The sequence below is a fragment of the Somniosus microcephalus genome, chromosome 12, assembly GCF_052327205.1.
Source record: "Somniosus microcephalus isolate GS21.2 chromosome 12, FLI_Smic_1.0, whole genome shotgun sequence".
NCBI lineage: Eukaryota > Metazoa > Chordata > Chondrichthyes > Squaliformes > Somniosidae > Somniosus > Somniosus microcephalus.
Genome location: NC_140998.1, coordinates 1,725,297 through 1,748,999, shown reverse-complemented (window position 1 = coordinate 1,748,999; position 23,703 = coordinate 1,725,297). Strand labels below are relative to the sequence as shown.

General features: G+C 54.0%; 1 protein-coding gene across 5 annotated transcripts in view; it reads left to right on the top strand.

Moving 5' to 3' along the window:
* Positions 1 to 9,336: 9,336 nt before the first annotated feature.
* The window catches only part of mlh3 (mutL homolog 3 (E. coli)), a 147,011-nt gene continuing 132,644 nt past the window's right edge, over positions 9,337 to 23,703 (top strand). For 2 of the 5 annotated variants that reach the window (XM_086002512.1, XM_086002511.1), the window contains exon 1: positions 9,348 to 13,324. In XM_086002512.1, the coding sequence (XP_085858638.1) occupies positions 9,370 to 13,324 (3,955 nt within the window). In that variant the 5' untranslated portion in view covers positions 9,348 to 9,369. Of the gene's footprint in view, positions 13,325 to 17,425; positions 17,583 to 23,703 lie in introns of all 5 variants that reach the window. The other 3 variants (XR_015080160.1, XM_086002513.1, XM_086002510.1) reach the window with 3 other exon arrangements.

The following is a 23,703-nucleotide window of genomic DNA, read 5'->3' as shown; positions in this document are numbered from 1 at the left end:
TAAGGCTAAAGGGATCAAGGGATATGGGGAGAAGGCAGGGACTGGGAACTGAATTTGGATGATCAGCCATGATCTCATTGAATGGCGGAGCAGGCTCGAAGGGCCGAATGGCCTACTCCTGCTCCTATCTTCTATGTTTCTATGTTTCTATGACACTTTCGTTGGCCCTACGTGTGAGTACACAGTGCGTACTCACCCGTGGGGACCCGAATTTCTGGCCCAATTGCGTCAGTTTCGACATGTACGCTGACGGCACCCAGCTCTACCTCACCACCACTTCTCTCGACCCCTCCACGGTCTCTAAATGGTCAGACTGCTTGTCCAACCTTCAGTTCTGGATGAGCAGAGATTTTCTACAATTAAATATTGGGAAGACCGAAGCCATTGTTTTCGGTCCCTGCCACAAACTCTGTTCCCTAGCCACTGACTCCATCCCTCTCCCTAATATCTGTCTGAGGCTGAACCAGACTGTTTGCAACCTTGGTGTCATATTTGACCCTGAAATGAGCTTTCGACCACATATCCGCAGCATAACTAAGAACGCCTATTTCCACCTCCGTAACATCACCCGTCTCCGCCCCTGCCTCAGCTCATCCGCTGCTGAAACCCTCATCCGTGCCTTTGTTACCTCAAGACTTGACTATTCCAACACACTCCTGGCCGGTCTCCCACATTCTACCCTACGTAAACTTGAGGTCATCCAAAACTCGGCTGCCCGTGTCCTAACTCGCACCAAGTCCCGTTCGCCCAACACCCCTGTGCTCGCTGACCTACATTGGCTCCTGGTTAAGCAGCGCCTCATCCATGTTTTCAAATCCCTCCATGGCCTCACCCCTCCCTATCTCTGTAATCTCCATCAGCCCCACAACCCCCCGAGATATCTGCGCTCCTCTAATTCTGCCCTCCTGAGCATCCCTGATTATAATCGCTCTGTTGAGATACCGCGGCAAACGTGGGAGTCGAGACCAGAGCTATTGAAAACACAACTGCTTTATTCCAACCACATGACAAACAGGAACTAGAAAAGCCCGCGCATCCACTTAAATACTTCCCAGACAGGAAGTGCTCCCGGCAGCCTGTCCCTGCAGAAAACAAGTTGCTGGAGGAAAGGGCCCCCGGCTGGGGGCTTCTGCTTAGACTGTCTGTGCCGCCGTGAGCGGATTATGTCCAGTGGTGGCGTGTCGCCACAGAGCTCCCCCCAGAATCCGCTTAGGAGGAGTGGACGAGTCGTGACGGTGGTCTAATGGTTCTGCCGCAGCGGCTCTGAGTGGTCGCCGGTCTGGTTGGTTGGGTCGGGCGGTTCGCCGCCGGCTGTGCTGGCTTGCCGGGGGGACGGCCTCTAGTTGGAGGCTGGGCCACGGGGACCTGTTCCCCTGGTTCTGTGTGTGCTGGTTTGAGCCGGTCGATGGAGACTGTCTCGACCCTGTCGCCGAGTCGCAGCTTGAAGACCTTGTCCCCGGTTTGTAGTACCTCGTACGGACCGTTGTATGGGGGTCGCAGGGGCCCACGGTGCGCGTCGTGTCGCACGAAGACGAAGCGCGCCTGCTGTAAATTTGGCGGGACGTGAGGTGCGAGTTCGCCGTGTCGGTTGACCGGAAGTGGGGCGAACTGCTGAGCGGAAGAGAAAGAGTCGAGCCGCTGCTGTTCGGCCGACCAAGGCTTGGTAGGCTCCGGAAGGAATTCGCCTGGGACGCACAGCGGTTGTCCGTAGACTAACTCCGCTGCCGAGGACTGGAGGTCTTCCTTGACCGCGGTGCGTAGGCCGAGTAGCACCCACGGTAGGCGGTCAGTCCAGGTACTGTCCTGCAGGCCGGCGCGGAGTGAGGCCTTGAGTGACCTGTGGAAGCGTTCACAAAGTCCGTTGGCCTGCGGGTGGTACGCCGTGGTGCGGTGGAGCGTCACCCCGAGGTTGCGTGCTGTGGCCGTCCAGAGTTCGGAGGTGAACTGGGCGCCTCTGTCAGAGGTTATGTCGGCCGGTACGCCGAACCTCGCAACCCAGGTGTTAACGAACGCCCTGGCGATGTCGGCTGTGGTGGTGGAGGTCAGCGGCACTGCCTCAGGCCAGCGTGTGTAGCGGTCGACCATCGTGAGGAGATAAGTTTGGCCTTGCGATGGCGGCAGGGGACCGACGATGTCGACGTGTACGTGGTCGAAGCGGCGGCTGGGTACCTCGAAGTCTCCCAGGGGTGCTTTGGTGTGCAGCTGTACCTTAGCCCGTTGGCAGGCGAGGCAGGAGGTGGCCCAAGTCCGAACATCTCTGCTGAGGCCGCGCCAGACGAAGCGCTTGGAGAGGAGTTTGACGGATGCGCGGGAACCCGGGTGAGAGAGCCCGTGGAGCGCGTCGAAGACGCGGCGGCGCCAGGTCTCAGGGACGACCGGCCTGGGTTGGCCGAGTGAGACGTCGCACGTGACTGCCGTGGCTTCGGGCCCGTGCGCGACCTTGGCTAGGCGTAGCCCTGGCAGGCTGGTAGCCGCCGAGAGGAGGTCTGGGTCCGTGAGCTGGGCCGCTGCTAGTTGTGCGTAGTCGACCGCGAGGTGATTCGCACAGACGGCGGGACGGGAAAGGCAGTCGGCGACCACGTTGTCTCTACCGGAGACGTGCTGAATGTCCGTAGTAAACTCGGAGACGGCCGCGAGCTGGCGTTGCTGCCTAGCGGACCAGGGTTCGGTGTGCTTGGCCATCGCGTATGTGAGTGGCTTGTGGTCCACATACGCGGTGAAGGGGCGGCCTTCCAGGAGGAACCTGAAATGGCGGACCGACAGGTGGAGTGCGAGAAGCTCGCGGTCGAAAGTGGAGTATTTGACCTCCGGGGGGCGCAGTTGGCGGCTGTAGAAGGCAAGTGGCTGCCACGCGCCATTGACCCACTGCTCGAACACGGCCCCGACCGCGTGGTCGGAGGCGTCGGTGGTGAGCGCGACCCGGGCATCGGCCCTCGGGTGCGCGAGCAGAGTGGCGTCGGCGAGCGCGTTTTTGGTGGCGTCGAAGGCGGCTGCCGTGTCAGTGGTCCAGGCTACGTCCATCTTGCCGGATTTTCCTCGGAGGGAGTCGTATAGGGGCTTCATGAGGGCTGCGGCTCTGGGGATGAACCTGTTGTAGAAGTTCACCATCCCGAGGAACTCCTGGAGGCCCTTGATGGTTGTGGGGCGGGAGAATTGCTGGACGGCCTGCACCTTGTTGGGCAGGGGGACGGCCCCGGCAGGGGTGATGTGGTGACCGAGAAAATCGATCTCGGTTTGGCCGAATTGGCACTTCGCCGGGCTGAGGATGAGCCCGTGTTGGGCTAGGCGCCCGAACAGGATGCGAAGGTGTTCGAGGTGTTCCTGTTTGGAGGAGCTGGCCACGAGAATGTCGTCTAGATAGACGAATAGGAAGTTCAGGTCCCGGAGGACTGAGTCCATAAGGCGCTGGAAAGCCTGTGCTGCATTCTTGAGGCCGAAGGGCATCCTCAGGAACTCGAACAGGCCGAATGGGGTGATGACGGCCGTTTTGGGGATGTCCGCGGGGTGTACGGGGACTTGGTGGTAACCGCGCACCAGGTCGACTTTGGAAAAGACGGTTCGTCCGGCCAGTCGGGCCGAGAAGTCCTGGATGTGTGGCACCGGGTATCGATCGGGGGTGGTGGCGTCGTTGAGGCGGCGGTAGTCCCCGCAAGGGCGCCAGCCTCCGCCGGGCTTGGGGACGATGTGGAGGGGCGAGGCCCAAGGGCTGCTGGAGCGGCGGATGATGCCGAGTTGTTCCATGTTGGTGAACTCGGCCCGCGCGATTTCCAGCTTGGCCGGGTTGAGTCTGCGGGCGTGGGCAGAAACTGGGGGGCCGGTGGTGGGGATATAGTGTTCCACACCGTGCTTGGCGGCTTTGGCCGAAAAGGTCGGGTTAGTGAGGGCGGGAAACTCAGCTAGGAGTGCCGAGTAGTCGTCCGTGGCTCTGGCGAGGCAGTAGGTCGTCAGGCCGGCCGAACGGGCCGGGGTAAAGGCGCCGGGGATGAGGGCCATAGTGTTGATGTCGACGAGGTGGTGCCTCGGAATGTCGACAAGGAGGCCGTGGGCGCGTAGGAAGTCGGCGCCGATCAGTGGGCAGAGGACCTTGGCTGTGAGGAACTCCCAGCGGTAGCGGCGGCCCGCGAGGTCGAGCGTGACCATGCGGGTGCCATATGTGCGGATTTCAGAGCCGTTGGCTGCAGCCAGTGTGATACCCCGTGTGCCGCGTTGGATCTCGAGGGCGGAGGCGGGGGTGATGCTGTGCTGGGCCCCTGTGTCGCACAGAAATCGGCGGTTGGTTCTGTCGTCAGTGACGTACAGTAGGGGCTCCTTCTGCCCCGCGGCCATCGCGGGGGCCGGTGCGGGGGGGGGTTTGAAGGTACACGGTGGCGTGCAGCGTTGAGCCCTAGCGCCAAAACGGGTGTGGTAGTAGCAGTGACCCGGAGTGGTAGGGCGGTCGGGCCTAGCGGCCCGGGAAGACCACGTGGTCGTTGCCGTGAGGTCGGGCGCGACGTCGCGAGCGGCCTGTGCAGAGAGCAGCCGGTCGGCCTTTTCGGCTATATCATTCAGGTCCGTGGAGTCAGACTCCACAATGAGCGGGCGGATGCTGGCGGGGAGCTGCCGAATGAAAAGCGTGCGAAAAAGGGCGCCGGGATTTTTGTCGTCTGAGAGGGACAGCATGTGGGAAAGCAGGTCTGATGGTGAAGCGTCACCAAGGCCGGGGAGGTCCAGGAGTTGGCAGTGGCGCTGGTAAGAGGACGTTTGAAATTTTTTAAGTAGCGCCGCCTTCAGATATTCGTACTTGCCCTCCGTTGGTGGATTCTGCAGCGCTGCCCAAACCTTGGGGACTGTAGCGTAGGTGAGCGAGGCGACGAGGTAGTCGTACTTCGTGGCGTCGACTGTAATGCCTTTCAGCCGGAATCTGGACTCAGCTTGAACGAACCAGGCTTTGGCGAGGTTCTCCCAAAAGTCTGGTAATTTAACCGTGACTGCGTTTGTATCCGCCATGCTAGCTTAGGATTCGTCCTGAGCGTCGGGGTCACCAGTGTTGAGATACCACGGCAAACGTGGGAGTCGAGACCAGAGCTATTGAAAACACAACTGCTTTATTCCAACCACATGACAAACAGGAACTAGAAAAGCCCGCGCATCCACTTAAATACTTCCCAGACAGGAAGTGCTCCCGGCAGCCTGTCCCTGCGGGAAACAAGTTGCTGGAGGAAAGGGCCCCTGTCTGGGGGCTTCTGCTTAGACTGTCTGTGCCGCCGTGAGCGGATTATGTCCAGCGGTGGCGTGTCGCCACAGCTCAACCATTGGTGGCCATGCCTTCTGTTGCCTAGGCCCTAAGCTCTGGAATTCCCTGCCTAAATCTCTCCGTCTCTTTACCTGTCTTTCCTCCTTTAAGATAGTCCTTAAAACCTACCTCTTTGACCACCTTCTTAGGCAGTCCCTTGGAACCGAGGATGACTTGCTTCCACATTAAAAATGAGTTCTCAGGTGACTGATGAGTCCAATGCGGGACCTGCAGTCTCTGTCACAGGTGGGGCAGATGGTGGTTGAAGGGACGGGTGGGTGGGATGCTTGGGTTGACGTGCGCTCCTTCCACTGTTTGCGCTTGGCTTCCGCTTGCTCCCGGCGAAGAGACTCGAGGTGTTCGGCGCCTTCCCGGATGCTTCTTCTCCACTTTGTGCGGTCTTGGGCCAGGGATTCCCAGGTGTCGGTGGGGATGTTACACTTTTTCAAGGAGGCTTTGAGGGTGTCCTTGAAGCGTTTCCTCTGCCCACCTGGGGCTCTCTTGCCGTGCTGGAGCTCCGAGTAGAGCGCTTGTTTTGGGACGATGCGACCCGTCCATCAGAGCTGATGGAGCGTGGTCAAAGCTTTGAAGCTGGGGATGTTGGCCTGAGTGAGAACACTGATGTTGGTGCGCCTATCCTGCCAATGAATTGGCAGGATCTTGCAGAGGCAGCGTTGGTGGTACCTCTCCAGTGCTTTGAGGTGCCTGCTGTACATGGTCCATGTCTCTGAGGCATACAGCAGGGCGGGTATCACTGTTGCTCTGTGGACCATGAGCTTAGTGCCGGGTTTGAGGTCCTGGTCTTCAAACACTCTCTTCCTCAGGCGACTGATGGCTGCACTGGCACACTGAAGGCGGTGTTGGAGTTCATCATCGACGTCTGCCCTTATTGACAGTAGACCCCCGAGGTATGGAAAGTGGTCCACGTTGTCCAAGGCCTTGTCGTGGATTTTGATAATCGGGGGGCAGTACTCTTTGACCAAGCTTTTGGTCACCTGCCCTAATTTCTCCTTATGTGTCAAATTTTTTGTCTTATAATACTCCTGTGTAGCATAGAAAACATAGAAGATAGGAGCAGGAGTAGGCCATTCGGCCCTTCGAGCCTGCTCCGCCATTCAATGAGATCATGGCTGATCATCCAAATTCAGTACCCTGTCCCTGCCTTCTCCCCATATCCCTTGATCCCTTTAGCCTTAAGAAATATATCCAACTCTTTCTTGAATATATTTAATGAACTGGCCTCCACCGCCCTCTGTGGCAGAGAATTCCACAGGTTCACCACTCTCTGGGTGAAGAAATTCCTCCTCATTTCAGTCCTAAATGGCTTACCCCTTATCCTTAGACTATGACCCCTGGTTCTGGACTCACCGGCCATCATAAACATCCTTTCTGCATCTAGTCTGTCCAGGCCTGACAGAATTTTATAGGTTTCGATGAGATCCCCTCTCAGTCTTCTAAACTCCAGTGAGTATAAGCCCAATCGACACAATCTCTCCTCATACGTCATTCCTGCCATCCCAGGTATCAGCCTGGTGAATCTTCGCTGCACTCCTTCCATGGTAAGAACGTCCTTCCTCAGATAAGGCGACCAAAACTGCACACAATACTCAAGGTGCGGTCTCACCAAGGCCCTGTACAACTGTAGCAAGACATCCTTGTTCCTGTACTCGAACCCTCTTGCTACGAAGGCCAACATACCATTTGCCTTCTTAACCGCCTGCTGCACCTGCATGCTTACCTTCAGTGACTGCTGCACAAGAACACCCAGGTCTCTTTGCACTTCCCCTTCTCCCAATCTATTGCCATTCAAATAATAATCTGCCTTCCTGTTTTTGCCACCAAAGTGGATAACCTCACATTTATCCACATTATAGTGCATTTGCCATGTTTCTGCCCAATCACCCAACCTGTCCAAATTGTACTGGAGTTTCACAACATCCTCCTCACAGCTTACCCTCCCACCCAGCTTTGTGTCATCTGCAAATTTGGAGATATTACATTCAATTCCCTCGTCCAGATCATTAATTAATATATATTGTGAACAGCTGGGGTCCTAGGACCGATCCTTACGGTAGCCCACTAGTCACTGCCTGCCACTTGGAAAACGACCCGTTTATTCCAACTCTTTGCTTTCTGTCCGCCAACCAGTTCTCTATCCAAGTCAGTACCTTGCCCCCAATCCCGTGTGCCTTAATTTTGCACGCTAATCTCTTATGTGGGACCTTATCGAAAGCCTTCTGAAAGTCCAAATACACCGCATCCACTGGTTCTCCCTTATCTATTTTACCAGTTACATCCTCAAAAAATTCCAGTAGATTAGTCAAGCATGATTTACCTTTTGTAAATCCATGTTGACTTTGTCCGATCCTGTCACTGCTTTCCAGGCGCCTTGGGACATTTTACTACATTAAAGGCACCATATAAAACAAGTTGTTGTTGTTAGTGGCCCCTGTCCGGGGGTGTTTATATTTTAGTTGCCCATATCCCGGGTGTTTATTCCTTAGTGGCCCCTGTCCCGGGTGTTTATACTTTACTTGCCCCAGCCCCGGGTGTTTATTCGTTACTTGCCCCTCTACCAGGTGTTTATTCTGTAGTGGCCTCAGTCCCGACTGTTTATTCTAGCAGTGTCAGCTGTGGCTCATTGGGTAGCACACTCACCACGGAGTCAGAAGACTCCAGAGACTTGAGCACATAAATCTAGGCTGATACTCCAGTGCAGTGCTGAGGGAACGTTGCACTGTCGGAGGTGCCCTCTTTCGGATGAGATGTTAAACCGAGGCCCTGTCTGCTCTCAGGTGGACGTAAAAGATCCCACGGCACTATTTCGAAGAAGAGCAGGGGAGTTCTCCCGGTGTTCTGGACAATATTTATCCCTTAATCAACATAACAAAAACAGTTTATCTGGTCATTATCACATTGCTGTTTGTGGGAGCTTGCTGTGCGCAATTGGCTGCCACATTTCCCACATTAAAACATTGACTCCACTTCAAAAGTACGATAGCAAAATACTGCAGATGCTGGAAATCCGAAATAACAACAGAAAATGCTGGAAAAACTCAGCAGGCCAGGCAACATCCGTGGAGAGAAAATAGAGTCAACGTTTCGGGTTGTCAAGACTAGAGAAGCACAGGAAATGAAATAGATTAAAAGGCCAGAATGGGGGCTGGGAGAGAACAAAAGAGAAGTGAAGAGACATTAAGAGGTATTCAAAACGAGACGAGATGGTGATAGGACTAGTGGAGACAAAAGACGGCTCTAGATTAGGTGTGAAATGCGCTGGCAGAATGGGAGACAGCTGCCATGTGGGAGAGAGAAAAAGAGGGGGGGGGGGAAAGGCCAAAACAAAGGTGTGGATACAAAATATAAGTAAAAATGTAATGGGGGCCGAGGTTATGATCTGAAATTGTTGAACTTGATGTTGAGTCCGGAAGGCTGCAAAGTGCCTAATCGGAAGATGAGGTGCTGTTCCTCGAGCTTACGCTGAGCTTCTGTGGAACAATGCAAGAGGCCGAGGAGGGTGAGGTCCGAGTGGGAATGGGGCGGTAAATTGAAATAACAACAGAAAATGCTGGAAAAACTCAGCAGGTCAGGCAACATCCGTGGACAGAAATTTGAGTTGACGTTTCGGGTCGAACCCTTCTTCAAAACTGGAAAGAAAAGATAGATCGGAGGCAGGGCTGCGAACAAGGTTGAAGAGCCAAACGGAGATCCCGTCGAAGAGAAGAGCAGAACTTCTTCAAGGTAGGCATTCCTAGAAGAGGTGTGGCAGTGAATTGAAGTGACAGGTGACCGGAAGCTCGGGGTCACCCTTACAGACTGAACGGAGGTGTTCCGCAAAGCGGTCACCCAATCTGCGTTTGGTCTCCCCAATGTAGAGGAGACCACATGGTGAGCAGCGAGTGCAGTAAACTAGATTGTAGTCGCCCCTGTCGCCCAGGCACAGAATACCCGGAAGTTGGTGGCGCGGGAACTACATTTCCCACAATGCCGCGGGCGGGGAATCCGTGGTGCGCATGCCCCGGGTGGAGGCGGTTCCCGTCTCCATAGCAACGGGGCCTAGCGGGCAGGCGGAGAGCGAGCCGCGGGACAGGCGTGGGATGAGGGAGGCGGCCGGGGCCGGAGCCCAGCGCAGGCTGCGGGTGCTGCCGGAGACGGCGCAGGCCGGGCTGCGCTCGGGGGTGGCGGTGCCCTCGCTGGCCCGGTGCCTGGAGGAGCTGCTGCTCAACAGCCTGGCGGCGGGCTGCGGCTGCGCGGCGGCTCGCGTGGACGCGCAGGCCGGGCGCGTGCAGGTGGCGGACAACGGCGCGGGGCTGGAGCGCGCGTCCCTGGAGCTGGCGGGCACGCGCTACCACAGCAGCCGCGGCCCGGGGGAGGGGCCTGGGGAGAGTGCTAGGCCTGGAGAGGGGCCTGGGCCTGGGGAGAGTGCTAGGCCTGGGGCTAGTCCTAGGCCTGGAGAGGGGGACGGGCCTGGGGAGAGTCCTAGGCCTGGAGAGGGGCCTGGGCCTGGGGAGAGTGCTAGGCCTGGGGAGAGTCCTAGGCCTGGAGAGGGGCCTGGGCCTGGGGAGAGTGCTAGGCCTGGAGAGGGGCCTGGGCCTGGGGAGAGTGCTAGGCCTGGGGAGAGTCCTAGGCCTGGAGAGGGGCCTGGGCCTGGGGAGAGTGCTAGGCCTGGAGAGGGGCCTGGGCCTGGGGAGAGTGCTAGGCCTGGGGAGAGTCCTAGGCCTGGAGAGGGGCCTGGGCCTGGGGAGAGTGCTAGGCCTGGGGAGAGTCCTAGGCCTGGAGAGGGGGACGGGCCTGGGGAGAGTCCTAGGCCTGGAGAGGGGCCTGGGCCTGGGGAGAGTGCTAGGCCTGGGGAGAGTCCTAGGCCTGGAGAGGGGGACGGGCCTGGGGAGAGTCCTAGGCCGGGAGCAGGAGAGGGGCCTGGGCCTGGGGAGAGTGCTAGGCCTGGAGCTGGGCTTGGGGAGAGTGCTAGGCCTGGAGAGGGGCCTGGGCCTGGGGAGAGTCCTAGGCCTGGAGAGGGGCCTGGGGAGAGTGCTACGCCGGGGGCAGGAGAGGGGCCTGGGCCTGGGGAGAGTGCTAGGCCGGGGGAGGGGGACGGGCCTCTGCCTGGGCCTGGGGGTCGCGGCGAGGCACTGGCCAGTATTGCACACCTCTCAGGCCTGCTGGAGATAGTGAGCAGGCCGCAGCGTGGCTCCGGCCGGACCTGGGTCAAATTATTCCGCAATGGGCAGGCCCGGCCAGTGTACGAGGCTGAGACGGCAAGGCCCAGCCCCGGCACCACCGTCACCATCTGCAACCTCTTTTACCGGCTGCCGGTGAGGCGGCGCCGCCTGGGCCGGCCCCTGGAATGGGAACAGATCCGGCGCTGTGTCCAGGCCCTCAGTCTTCTGCACCCAGGCGTCTCCTTCACCGTGCGGGATGAGGCCTCCGCTGCGGCCGGAGGCTCGCTGGTGGTGAGGCTGCCCAAAGCCAGCGGCCTGCAGGCCCGCTTCGCCCAGATCTACGGCCCGAAGATGGCGGCAGCACTGGGCCGCGTCCAGCACTCGAGCGACAGCTTCCAGCTGAGCGGCTTCATCAGCCGCCAGGGCCACCACAGCAAGGCCCAGCGGCTGGTGTTCGTCAACGGGCGGCTGGTGCTGAAAACCCGCATCCACAAGCAGCTGGACTCGCTGCTCAGGCGGCACAGCCTGATCTGTAGACCAGTGCCTGGCACCGGGCCCCAGGCAGGCCCCAACCTTCACCCCGTCTATATCATCAACATCGGCTGCGATCATGACCAGTATGATGCCTGCTGGGAGACAGGCCGCACACTGCTGGAGTTCACCGCCTGGGACCAGCTACTGAGTTGCCTGGAGGAGGGAGTCCGGGCCTTCTTGCTGCGGGAACAGCTGCTGGTGGAGCCCACAGAGGAGCAGGGACCCGCCCGGCTGGCTGCTGTCAGCACAGGCCTCGGTCTCTCGCACGAAAGGGCAGCAGTACAGTCCAAGTCTGTGCACCGGCAGACTGTAGGCCCAGAGACCCCTGGGCAGGAGGCAGACACTGAGCCCAGTGATGCTTTCTCTAGGGGGGAGGCTACAGTTGGGAAGGTCTGGGTGTCTTGTGATGAGGATGACCATCCAGCAGAGCCAGCCTTGCACCCTGGAGAGTGTGGCCTCCCCTCCACAGAAGCCCCAAGGCAGAGCCTTCGTTCTGCTGGTCAGGAGGCAGCTGCTTGTGGCAAGTCCCCGTGGGAAGAGGAGGGAAGCACCTCCCTCAGGGACCTGAGTACGTCTGCCAGCCCTGAGACACAACTCACTGAGCTGGCACAACCCGGCACAGTCAGTGCGGGCGCAGGGGGAGACGCAATTTGCCAGCTCGCAGCTGCGTATGAGAGCGAGACCATGTCCAGCACCGAGAGTTCATCACAAGAGGGGGAGCAGGCAGGGGTGGGCGATGGCGAGGTTCAGAGGGTGCGGGAGAGGGAGGAGCAGGCAGGGGAGGGGGAGCGGGTAGGAGAGGGGGTGCAGGCAGTGGGGGTGGAACTGGGTATCACGGGTCTCATAACCCACGTTGTCCCCAGGAAAATGAAAGGCCCAGATACTGAAAGTGGAAACCCTTCAGACTGGGGCACCGTCTGTCATCCTGGCCCAGTGAGTGCCTGGGATATTCTTAATGTGCGAACGAGGAAGGGAGATGGACAGCTCATGTCTGGTGACAGAACACTCTCGAATGTAGCCAGGGAATGTGGAAACGCTCTTCCCCGAGGGTCTGTGACTGACTGCCGGGGAATTCAGGGTACCTGTCAGTACCGTAATCATTCTGGGAGCTCTGCTGAATCAGTACCAACATCTGGGAAGTTTAATTTACTAAAAGATCTCGCCGATTCGGAGTATAGAAATCTTGCCAATTGTGAACCTGTCAGTTGTCAGGCAAGATTCCACAGGAAACTGAGCATGTCTCTAATAACTGGTTCGCTGGATGTATTTAGGAGAAACTATGGGAAGATCTTTGATGAGCAGGACAGAGGAGGCTCCTCTCAAGACAGTGAGACCATTCAGCACAGTGCTGGTGATCCAGTCATGAGACCATCAGTAGATAGTGTGACAGTAACTAAGGGAGCAGAGAGTCCGTACCAGAGTCCAGGTACAGAATATGCTGTTTCTGCAACTAGTTACCAAAGTGAGAGTTTACGGCGTGACCAGTGTGATTGTGCTGGGTTTTTAAGGAGTTTGTGTTCTGATGGAACTTGCTCGGCAGCTAGTCGTGTGGTCAAAGCACGGGCCAGTCTGATTGCGTGGCCTGGTTATTCACAAGCCAAGAAAACCTTTCCATTTGATAAGGAGCCTCCAAGAACCCTGGCTGCAAAGTTGTCCAGATTAAAGGACCTTAAAAAAGGACAGCCTACTGAAGAGAAGGGTGGGGGGTCCAAAGTGGAGAGTTCTGCAGACCCATGCCAACTTCGCCAGAGTCACGAGGGCCTCCTGCAGCCCAAAAAGGAGTCTGTAAAATGTGCATCTCTCGAGCCAGTGTGCTCAGCAGCTCGGGTGATCTCTCAACACTGTGCCCTTGGAGAGAAGGTGACGGGAGAGGAATGGCAGGCAAGCAGCAGAGGCGCAGCAATAGAAAGTGTCCATGGTATGGTTAACGGGGAGACTTGTTCAGATAACTTGTGTTGCACTGCCACAGATGAAAGGACAGGAAATGGAACTATTCCTCAGTCTGAGCTCAATGTTGGGGACCAATCCCAAAGTGACAGAGCAAATGAGGGGAACTTGAACCCTTTGGAAGATTCTGTGGCTATGCGGAAGGAGCCAAACCCTGTTTATGTTCACACTAAATCAATACTTGATGGACAGTTACCAGCAAGTTGTATAGAGACCTGTAAAGGTCAGAGTGATGCATTGAAAAGTTTTGCTTCCGACTGGCTACAGTACTTTGATGGATCCCAGGGGAGGATGGTGTATGTAAACAGCGTGACTGGACTGAGTAGCTACGAAGTTCCACCAGAGGCCCAGACACAGGCCGCCTGCATAAAGGACTTCACAACAATGGCGGTTAATGTCCTCACTAAGACCGGTGAGTGTTTTAAAGAAATGTAGAGGCATCACTTTCTAAATGGAATATAATGTGGAGAAATGTGAAGTCATCCACTTTGTTTGGAAAAATAGAAAAGCAGAGTATTTTTTAAATGGTGAGAGATTGGGAAATGTTGGTGTTCAGAGGGACCTGGGTGTCCTTGTACACGAATCACTGAAAGTTAACATGCAGGTACAGCAAGCGATTAGGAAAGCAAATGGTAGGTTGGCCTTTATTACAAGAGGATTTGAGTATAAGAGTAAAGACGTCTTAGTGCAATTATATCGGGCCCTGGTGCGCGCACACCTGGAGTATTGTGTACAGTTTTGGTCTCCTTACCTAAGAACATAAGAAATAGGAGCAGGAGTAGACCATTCGGCCCCTCGAGCCTGCTCCGCCATTCAATAAGATCATGGCTGATCTTCTACCTCATCTCCACTTTCCTGCTCCAACCCCATATCCCTTGATTCCCTTAGTGCCCAAAAATCTATCGATTTCTCTCTTGAATATACTCAAAGACTCAGCATTCACAGCCCTCTGGGGCAGAGAATTCCAAAGATTCACCACCCTCTGAGTGAAGAAATTCCTCCTCATCTCAGTCTTAAATGGCCGACCCCTTACCCTGACACGATGCCCCCTAGTTCTAGACACTCCAGCCAGGGGAAACAACCTCTCGGCATCTACCCTGTCAATCCTCTTCAGAATCTTGTATGTTTCAATGAGATCACCTCTCATTCTTCTAAACTCGAGAGTATCATCCCATTCTACACAATCTCTCATCACAGGACAGCCCTCTCATCCCAGGAATCAATCTAGTGAACCTTTGTTGCACCGCCTCCAAGGCAAGTATATCCTTCCTTAGATAAGGAGATCAAAACTGTGCACAATATTCCAGGTGTGGTCTCGGGGAGAAAGGAATAGAAGGATATGCAGATAGGATGAGGTGAAGTAAGATAGGAGGAGGCTCGTGTGGAGCATAAACACCAGCATAGACCATGGGCCAAATGGCCTGTTTCTGTGCTGTAAATACTATAAGTAGTAGGAGATTAAACATGAAAGCCACCCTGTGTATTTCCGATATTCTCGCCGAGGGGTAGCTGTGACTTTCTGCTCCCTATATCCCTCGCCCTTCACACTCTCCCTATATCCCTCACCCTTCACACTCTCCCTATATCCCTTGCCCTTCACACTCTCCCTGTATCCCTCGCCCTTCACACTCTCCCTATATCCCTCACCCTTCACACTCTCCCTATATCCCTCACCCGTCACACTCTCCCTATATCCCTCGCCCTTCACACGCTCCCTATATCCCTCGCCCTTCACACTCTCCCTATATCCCTCACCCTTCACACGCTCCCTATATCCCTCACCCTTCACACACTCCCTATATCCCTCGCCCTTCACACTCTCCCTATATCCCTCGCCCTTCACAATCTCCCTATATCCCTCACACTTCACACTCTCCCTATATCCCTCGCCCTTCACACTCCCTATATCCCTCGCCCTTCACACTCCCTATATCCCTCGCCCTTCACACTCTCCCTATATCCCTCACACTTCACACTCTCCCTATATCCCTCACCCTTCACACTCTCCCTATATCCCTCGCCCTTCACACTCTCCCTATATCCCTCACCCTTCACACGCTCCCTATATCCCTCGCCCTTCACACTCTCCCTATATCCCTCGCCCTTCACACTCTCCCTATATCCCTCGCCCTTCACACTCTCCCTATATCCCTCACCCTTCACACGCTCCCTATATCCCTCACCCTTCACACTCTCCCTATATCCCTCGCCCTTCACACTCTCCCTATATCCCTCGCCCTTCACACTCTCCCTATATCCCTCACACTTCACACTCTCCCTATATCCCTCACCCTTCACACTCTCCCGATATCCCTCACCCTTCACACTCTCCCTATATCCCTCACCCTTCACACTCTCCCTATATCCCTCACCCTTCACACTCTCCCTATATCCCTCACCCTTCACACGCTCCCTATATCCCTCGCCCTTCACACTCTCCCTATATCCCTCGCCCTTCACACTCTCCCTATATCCCTCGCCCTTCGCACTCTCCCTATATCCCTCGCCCTTTACACTCTCCCTATATCCCTCGCCCTTCACACTCTCCCGATATCCCTCGCCCTTCACACTCTCCCTATATCCCTCACCCTTCACACTCTCCCTATATCCCTCACCCTTCACACGCTCCCTATATCCCTCGCCCTTCACACTCTCCCTATATCCCTCGCCCTTCACACTCTCCCTATATCCCTCGCCCTTCGCACTCTCCCTATATCCCTCGCCCTTTACACTCTCCCTATATCCCTCGCCCTTTACACTCTCCCGATATCCCTCGCCCTTCACACTCTCCCTATATCCCTCACCCTTCACACTCTCCCTATATCTCTCGCCCTTCACACGCTCCCTATATCCCTCACCCTTCACACGCTCCCTAGATCCCTCACCCTTCACACTCTCCCTATATCCCTCGCCCTTCACACTCTCCCTATATCCTTCACACTCTCCCTATATCCTTCACCCTTCACACTCTCCCTATATCCCTCACCCTTCACACGCTCCCTATATCCCTCGCCCTTCACACTCTCCCTATATCCCTCGCCCTTCACACTCTCCCTATATCCCTCGCCCTTCGCACTCTCCCTATATCCCTCGCCCTTTACACTCTCCCTATATCCCTCGCCCTTTACACTCTCCCGATATCCCTCGCCCTTCACACTCTCCCTATATCCCTCACCCTTCACACTCTCCCTATATCCCTCACCCTTCACACGCTCCCTATATCCCTCGCCCTTCACACTCTCCCTATATCCCTCGCCCTTCACACTCTCCCTATATCCCTCGCCCTTCGCACTCTCCCTATATCCCTCGCCCTTTACACTCTCCCTATATCCCTCGCCCTTTACACTCTCCCGATATCCCTCGCCCTTCACACTCTCCCTATATCCCTCACCCTTCACACTCTCCCTATATCTCTCGCCCTTCACACGCTCCCTATATCCCTCACCCTTCACACGCTCCCTAGATCCCTCACCCTTCACACTCTCCCTATATCCCTCGCCCTTCACACTCTCCCTATATCCTTCACACTCTCCCTATATCCTTCACCCTTCACACTCTCCCTATATCCCTCACCCTTCACATGCTCCCTATATCCCTCGCCCTTCACACTCTCCCTATATCCCTCACCCTTCACACTCTCCCTATATCCCTCACCCTTCACACTCTCCCTATATCCCTTGCCCTTCACACTCTCCCTGTATCCCTCGCCCTTCACACTCTCCCTATATCCCTTGCCCTTCACACTCTCCCTGTATCCCTCGCCCTTCACACTCTCCCTGTATCCCTCGCCCTTCACACTCCCTATATCCCTCACCCTTCACACTCTCCCTATATCCCTCGCCCTTCACACTCTCCCTATATCCCTCGCCCTTCACACTCTCCCTATATCCCTCGCCCTTCACACTCTCCCTATATCCCTCGCCCTTCACACTCTCCCTATATCCCTCGCCCTTCACACTCTCCCTATATCCCTCGCCCTTCACACTCTCCCTATATCCCTCGCCCTTCACACTCTCCCTATATCCCTCGCCCTTCACACTCTCCCTATATCCCTCGCCCTTTACACTCTCCCTATATCCCTCGCCCTTCACACTCTCCCTATATCCCTCACCCTTCACACTCTCCCTATATCTCTCGCCCTTCACACGCTCCCGATATCCCTCACCCTTCACACGCTCCCTAGATCCCTCACCCTTCACACTCTCCCTATATCCCTCGCCCTTCACACTCTCCCTATATCCTTCACACTCTCCCTATATCCCTCACCCTTCACACGCTCCCTATATCCCTCGCCCTTCACACGCTCCCTACATCCCTCACACTTCACACTCTCCCTATATCCTTCACACTCTCCCTCTATCCCTCACACTTCACACTCTCCCTATATTCCTCACACTTCACCCACTCCCTATAACCGTGACAGGTGGTCAGTGATGGGCAAGTATATAACTGTTACAGGCGGTCAGTAATGGGAAAGTCTATAACTTTATTCCTGTATTGAAATGTGCTGCAGATTATGATAGCTGTCCCCACCCTGGGACGTTGATTGTGATCCACGGGAGGTTTGATCAGTTGTTAGCTCGAGGTGGGGGAAATTTTCCACCCCTGCCACAGTACTGAAACGGCTCCTATCAACATCACAAATGACATCCTTTGTGACTGTGACAGAGGTAAGATATCCCTCCTCATCCTCCTTGACCTATCATAGAATGGTTACAGCACAGAAGAATGCCATTGGGCCCGTCGAGCCCGTGCTGGCTGGCTCTGCAAGAGCACTTCAGTTAATCCCACTCCCCCGCCCTTTCCCCCATAGCCCTGCAAATTTTTTTCCTTCAGGTACTTGTCCAAGTCCCTTTTGAAAGCAGTGATTGAGTCTGCCTCCACCACCCTTTCAGGCAGTGCATTCCAGATCATAACCACTCAGAGTAAAAAAGTTTTTCCTCATGTCGCCTTTGGCTCTTCTGCCAGTCACCTTGAATCTGTGTCCTCTGGTTCTCGACCCTTCCACCAATGGGAACAGTTTCTCTCTATCCAGACCCCTCATGATTTTTAACACTTCTCTCAAATCTCCCCTTAATCAACTCTGCTCTAAGGAGAACAACCCCAGCTTCTCCAGTCTATTCACGTAACTGAAGTCCCTCATCCCTGGAATCATTCTCGTAAATATTTTCTGCACCCTCTCTAAGGCCTTCACATCCTTCCTAAAGTGCGATGCCCAGAATTGGACACAATACTCCAGTTGAGGCTGAACCGGTATTTTATACAGGTTCATCATAATTTCCACGCTTTTGTACTACAATGTCTCGCTCTATTCATGAAGCCCAGTATCCTGTAAGCTTTTTTAACCGCGTTCTCAACCTGCCCTGCCACCTTCAATGATTTGTGCACATATACCCCCAGGTCTCTCTGTTCATGCACCCCCTTTAGGATTGTACCCTTTACTTTATATTTCCCCTCATTTTTTCTACCAAAATGTATCACTTTGCATTTTTCTGCGTTAAATTTCATCTGCCACGTGTCCGCCCATTCCACCAGCCTGTCTATGTCCTCTTGAAGTCTATCACTCTCCTCCTCACTGTTCACTATACTTCCAAGTTTTGTGTCATCTGTAAATTTTGAAATTGTGCCCTGTACACCCAAGTCCAAGTCATTAATATATATCAAGAAAAGCAGTGGTCCTAGTACCGACCCCTGGGAAACACCACTGTGTACCTTCCTCCGGTCTGAGAAAAAACCGTTCACCACTACTCCCTGTTTCCTGTCACTTAGCCAATTTCGTACCCATGCTGCCTCTGTCTCTTTTATTCCATGGGCTTCAACTTCGTTGGCAAGCCTATTATGTGGCACTTTGTCGAACGCCTTTTTGAAATCCATGTGCACCACATCACCCGCATTGCCCTCATCAACCCTCTCTGTTACCTCATCAAAAAATTTGATCAAGTTAGTTAAACACGATTTGCCTTTAACAAATCCATGCTGGCTTTCCTTAAGTAATCCACACTTGTCCAAGTGACTGTTAATTTTGTCCCTGATTATTGTTTCCAAAAGCTTCCACACTACCGAGGTTGAACGGACTGGCCTGTAGTGTACAGCGGGCACCTCAAAGCACTGGAGAGGTACCACCAACGCTGTCTCCACAAGATCCTGCCAATCCATTGGCAGGATAGGCGCACCAACGTCAGTGTTCTTGCTCAGGCCAACATCCCCAGCATCGAAGCTTTGACCATGCTCAATCAGCTCCGATGGACGGGTCACATTGTCCGCATGCCCGATACGAGACTCCCAAAACAAGCGCTCTACTCGGAGCTCCGACACAGCAAGAGAGCCCCAGGTGGGCAGAGGAAACGCTTCAAGGACACCCTCAAAGCCTCCTTGAAAAAGTGTACCATCCCCACCGACACCTGGGAATCCCTGGCCCAAGACCGTACAAAGTGGAGGAGAAGCATCCGGGGAGGCGCCGAACACCTTGAGTCTCTTCGCCGGGAGCAAGCGGAAGCCAAGCGCAGGCAGCGCAAGGAGCGCACGTCAACCCAAGCACCCCACCCACCCGCCCCTTCAACCACCGTCTGCCCCACCTGTGACAGACTGTAGGTCCCGCATTGGACTCATCAGTCACTTGCGAACTCATTTTTAATGTGGAAGCAAGTCATCTTCGGTTCCGAGGGACTGCCTAAGAAGTTGTTGCTGGGTTTATCTTTACACCCTTTTTTGAACAAGGGTGTAACATTTGCAGTTCTCCAGTCCTCTGTCACCACCCCAGCTTCTAAGGAGGATTGGAAGATTATTGCCAGTAACTCCGCGATTTCTTCCTTCACTTCCCTCCGCGTCCTAGGATACATCCCATCTGGTCCTGGTGACTTAGCTACTTTAAGTACAGTCAGCCTTTCTAGTACCTCTTTATCAATTTTTATCCCATCCAGTATTTCCTCTACCTCCTCCTTCACTATGTCTATGGCAGCATCTTCTTCCTTGGTGAAGACAGATGCAAAGTACTCATTTAGCACCTCAGCCAGACCCTCTGCCTCCATGTGTAGGTCTCCTTTTTGGTCCCTAATTGGCCCCACCCCTCCTCTTACTACCCGTTTACTATTTATATACCTATAGAAGACATTTGGATTACCTTTATGTTGGCTGCCATTCTATTCTCACACCCTCTCTTTGCCCCTCTTATTTTCTTTTTCACTTCTCCTCTGAACTTTCTATATTTAGCCTGAACCTCAGATGTATTCTCGACCTGATATCTGTCATCCACGCTCTTTTTCTACTTCATCATACTCTCTATTTTGTCATCCAGGGAGCTCTGACTTTAGTTGCCCTGCCTTTCCCCCTAGTGGGAATGTACCTCAACTGTACCCGAACTATTTCCTCTTTAAAGGCAGCCCATTGTTCCATTAGTTTTGTCTGCCAATCTTTGATTCCAATTCACCCGGGCCAGTTCCATTCTCATCCCACTGAAATTGGCCTTCCTCCAATTAAGTATTTTTACTCTAGATTACTCCCTGTCCTTTTCCATAGCTATTCTAAACCTTATGATATTATGATCACTGTTTCCTAAATGTTCCCCTACTGACACTTGCTCCACTTGACCCACCTCATTCCCCAGGACCAGATCCAGCAAAGCCTCCTTCCTCGTTGGGCTGGAAACATACTGATCAAGAAAGTTCTCCTGAACACACTTCAGAAATTTTTCCCCTCTCTGCCCTTTACACTATTACTACCCCAGTCTATATTAGGATAGTTGAAGTCTCCCATTATCACTACTCTATAGTTCCTGCACCTCTCTGTAATTTCTCTGCAAATTTGCTCCTCCATATTTTTCCCACTAGTTGGTGGTCTATAGACTACACCTAGTAGTGTAATGGCACCTCGATTATTTCTTAACTCTAGCCATATAGGTTCTGTCCTTGATCCTTCCAGGACATCCTCTCTCTCCAGCACTGTAACATTCTCCTTAACCAATACTGCCACACCGCCTCCTATCTTTCCTAAACACCTTATATCCAGGAATATTTAATACTAAATCTTGACCTTTTTTCAGCCAGGTCTCCGTTATTGCCACGACATCATATTCCTATATGGCTATTTGCGCCTGCAGCTCACCAACCTTGTTTACTACACTTTGTGCGTTCACATACATGAGTGTAAACCTATCTTAGACCATCCTGTGTTCTCTCTTAGTCTGACCCCACCTAATACCTCACTATTTCTTACTTTAGTGCGATCCGTCTCTCCCAATCCTTTGTGCCCTTTGTTTCTCCTTTCTAATGCTGCATCCTGGTGCCCATCCCCCTGCCAACTTAGTTTAAACCCTCCCCAACAGCACTAGCAAACCTCCCTGCGAGGATATTGGTTCCTTTCCCTGTTGAGGTGCAACCCATCCGGCCTGTACAGGTCCCACCTTCCCCAGAACTGACCCCAATGCCCCAGGAATCTGAAGCCCTCCCTCCTGCACCATCTCTCCAGCCACTCATTCATCTGCTCTATCCTCCTATTTCTATACTCGCTCGCGCGTGGCACCAGGAGTAATCCAGAGCTTACCACCAAGTTCCCCTTCAAGTCACACACCATCCTGACTTAGAAGTATATCGCCGATCCTTCATCGTCGCTGGGTCAAAATCCTGGAACTCCCTACCTAACAGCACTGTGGGAGTACCTTCACCACACGGACTGCAGCGGTTCAAGAAGGCGGCTCACCACCACCTTCTCAAGGGTAATTAGGGATGGGCAATAAATGCTGGCCTTGCCAGCAACGCCCACATCCCATAAACAAATAAATAAATAACTACCTTTGAGGTCCTGCTTTTTAATCTCTTTCCTAGCTCCCTAAAATCTGCCTGCAGGACCTTATCCCTCTCTCTACCTATGTCGTTGGTACCGATATGGACCACTCTGCTGTTCACCTTACCCACCTCAGTATATTCTGCAGCCGCTTGGTGACATCCTTAACCCTGGCACCAGAGAGGCAACATACGATCCTGGAATCACTGCAGCCGCAGAAACGCCTGTCCGCTCCGCTAACTATCGAAAACCCTACCACTGTTGCTCTCCCACTCTTCCCCCTCCCCTCTTGTCTGCAGCCTTTGACATGGTTGACCACTCCATCCTCCTCCAACGTCGTCCAGCTGGGTGGGGCTGCACTCGCCTGGTTCCATTCTTATCTATCTAATCGTAGCCAGAGAATCACCTGCAATGGCTTCTCTTCCCGTTCCTGCACCCTTACCTCTGGTGTCCCCCAAGGACCTATCCTTGGCCCTCTCCTATTTCTCATCTACACGCTGCTTCCTGGCGACATCATCCAAAAACACAGCGTCAGTTTCCACATGTACGCTGACGACCCCCAGCTCTACCTCACCACTTCTCTCGACCCCTCCACGGTCTCTAAATTGTCAGGCTACTTGTCCGACATCCAGTTCTGGACGAGCAGAAATTTTCTCCAATTAAATATTGGGAAGACCGAAGCCATTGTTTTTGGTCCCTGCCACAAACTCAGTTCCCTAACCATGGACTCCATCCCTCTCCCTAATATCTGTCTGAGGCTGAACCACACTGTTCGCAACCTTGGTGTCATATTTGACCCTGAAATGAGTTTCCAACTACATACCCGTGGCAGAACTAAGACCGCATATTTCCACCTCCGTAACATCGCCCGTCTCTGCCCTTGCCTCAGCTCATCCGCTGCTGAAACCCTCATCCGTGCCTTTGTTACCTCTGGACTTAACTATTCCAACGCACTCCTGGCTGGCCTCCCACGTTCTACCCTACGTAAATTTGAGGTCATCAAAAACTCGGCTGCCCGTGTCCTAACTTGCACCAAGTCCTGTTCACCCATCACCCCTGTGCTCGCTGACCTACATTGGCTCCCGGTTAAGCAACGCCTCGATTTCAAAATTCTCATCCTTGTTTTCAAATCCCTCCATGGCCTCGCCCCTCCCTATCTCTGTAATTTCCTCCAGCCCCCACAACCCCTCTAATTCTGCCCTCTTGAGCACCCCTGATTATAATCGCTCAACCATTGGTGGTCGTGCCTTCTGTTGCCTCGGCCCTAAGCTCTGGAATTCCCTGCCTGAACCTCTCCATCTCTCCACCTCTCTTAAGATGCTCCTTAAAACCTATCTCTTTGACCAAGCTTTTGGTCATCTGCTCTAATTTTTCCTTATGTGGCTCGGTGTCAAATTTTTTTGTCTTATAATACTCCTGTGAAGCGCCTTGGGACGGTTTACTACGTTAAAGGGGCTATATAAATACACGTTGTTGTTGTAAATTGGGTCCTTTTAGGGTCCAGGTGGCTTCAAAATGACACTCTTGGCGATGGAAGCCTTGAAGCCAGCCCATGGGAGAATCGGTAACCGATACCTGAACCAGTTGGTCTGCAGAACTACAGGCATCGCTCACCGACTGACCAGCCGGCCTGGCTCACTAACAGAACCTGGAGGCTGGGATTGCCTCCTCTCAGCTCCAGGTAACACTGTGAGCCAATGCCGCTATCGGTAGGGTGGTCCTCGCTAAACAAGCCAGTAAGTCTAAGTTCTAGCTAAACTGCATAGTTCTAACTGGGTGAACTCCAGCAGTCTTCCTGTGCACACCTTGGGTTCCTAAACCTTGGGTTCCTAAACCTTGGCTCTGCCAACCTGCAGCCAAGCTGTCTGGGCTTGGCTAGTAGCATGTGTCCCTCTGGCGAGAGAATGCACACCATGTTGGACAAACAGAACCTTTGAGGTATGTGTGGATTGAATTGGAGACTCTTCAATAAATTGATAGTTTTCCATGTGTGTCAGACAGACAACTGATCCA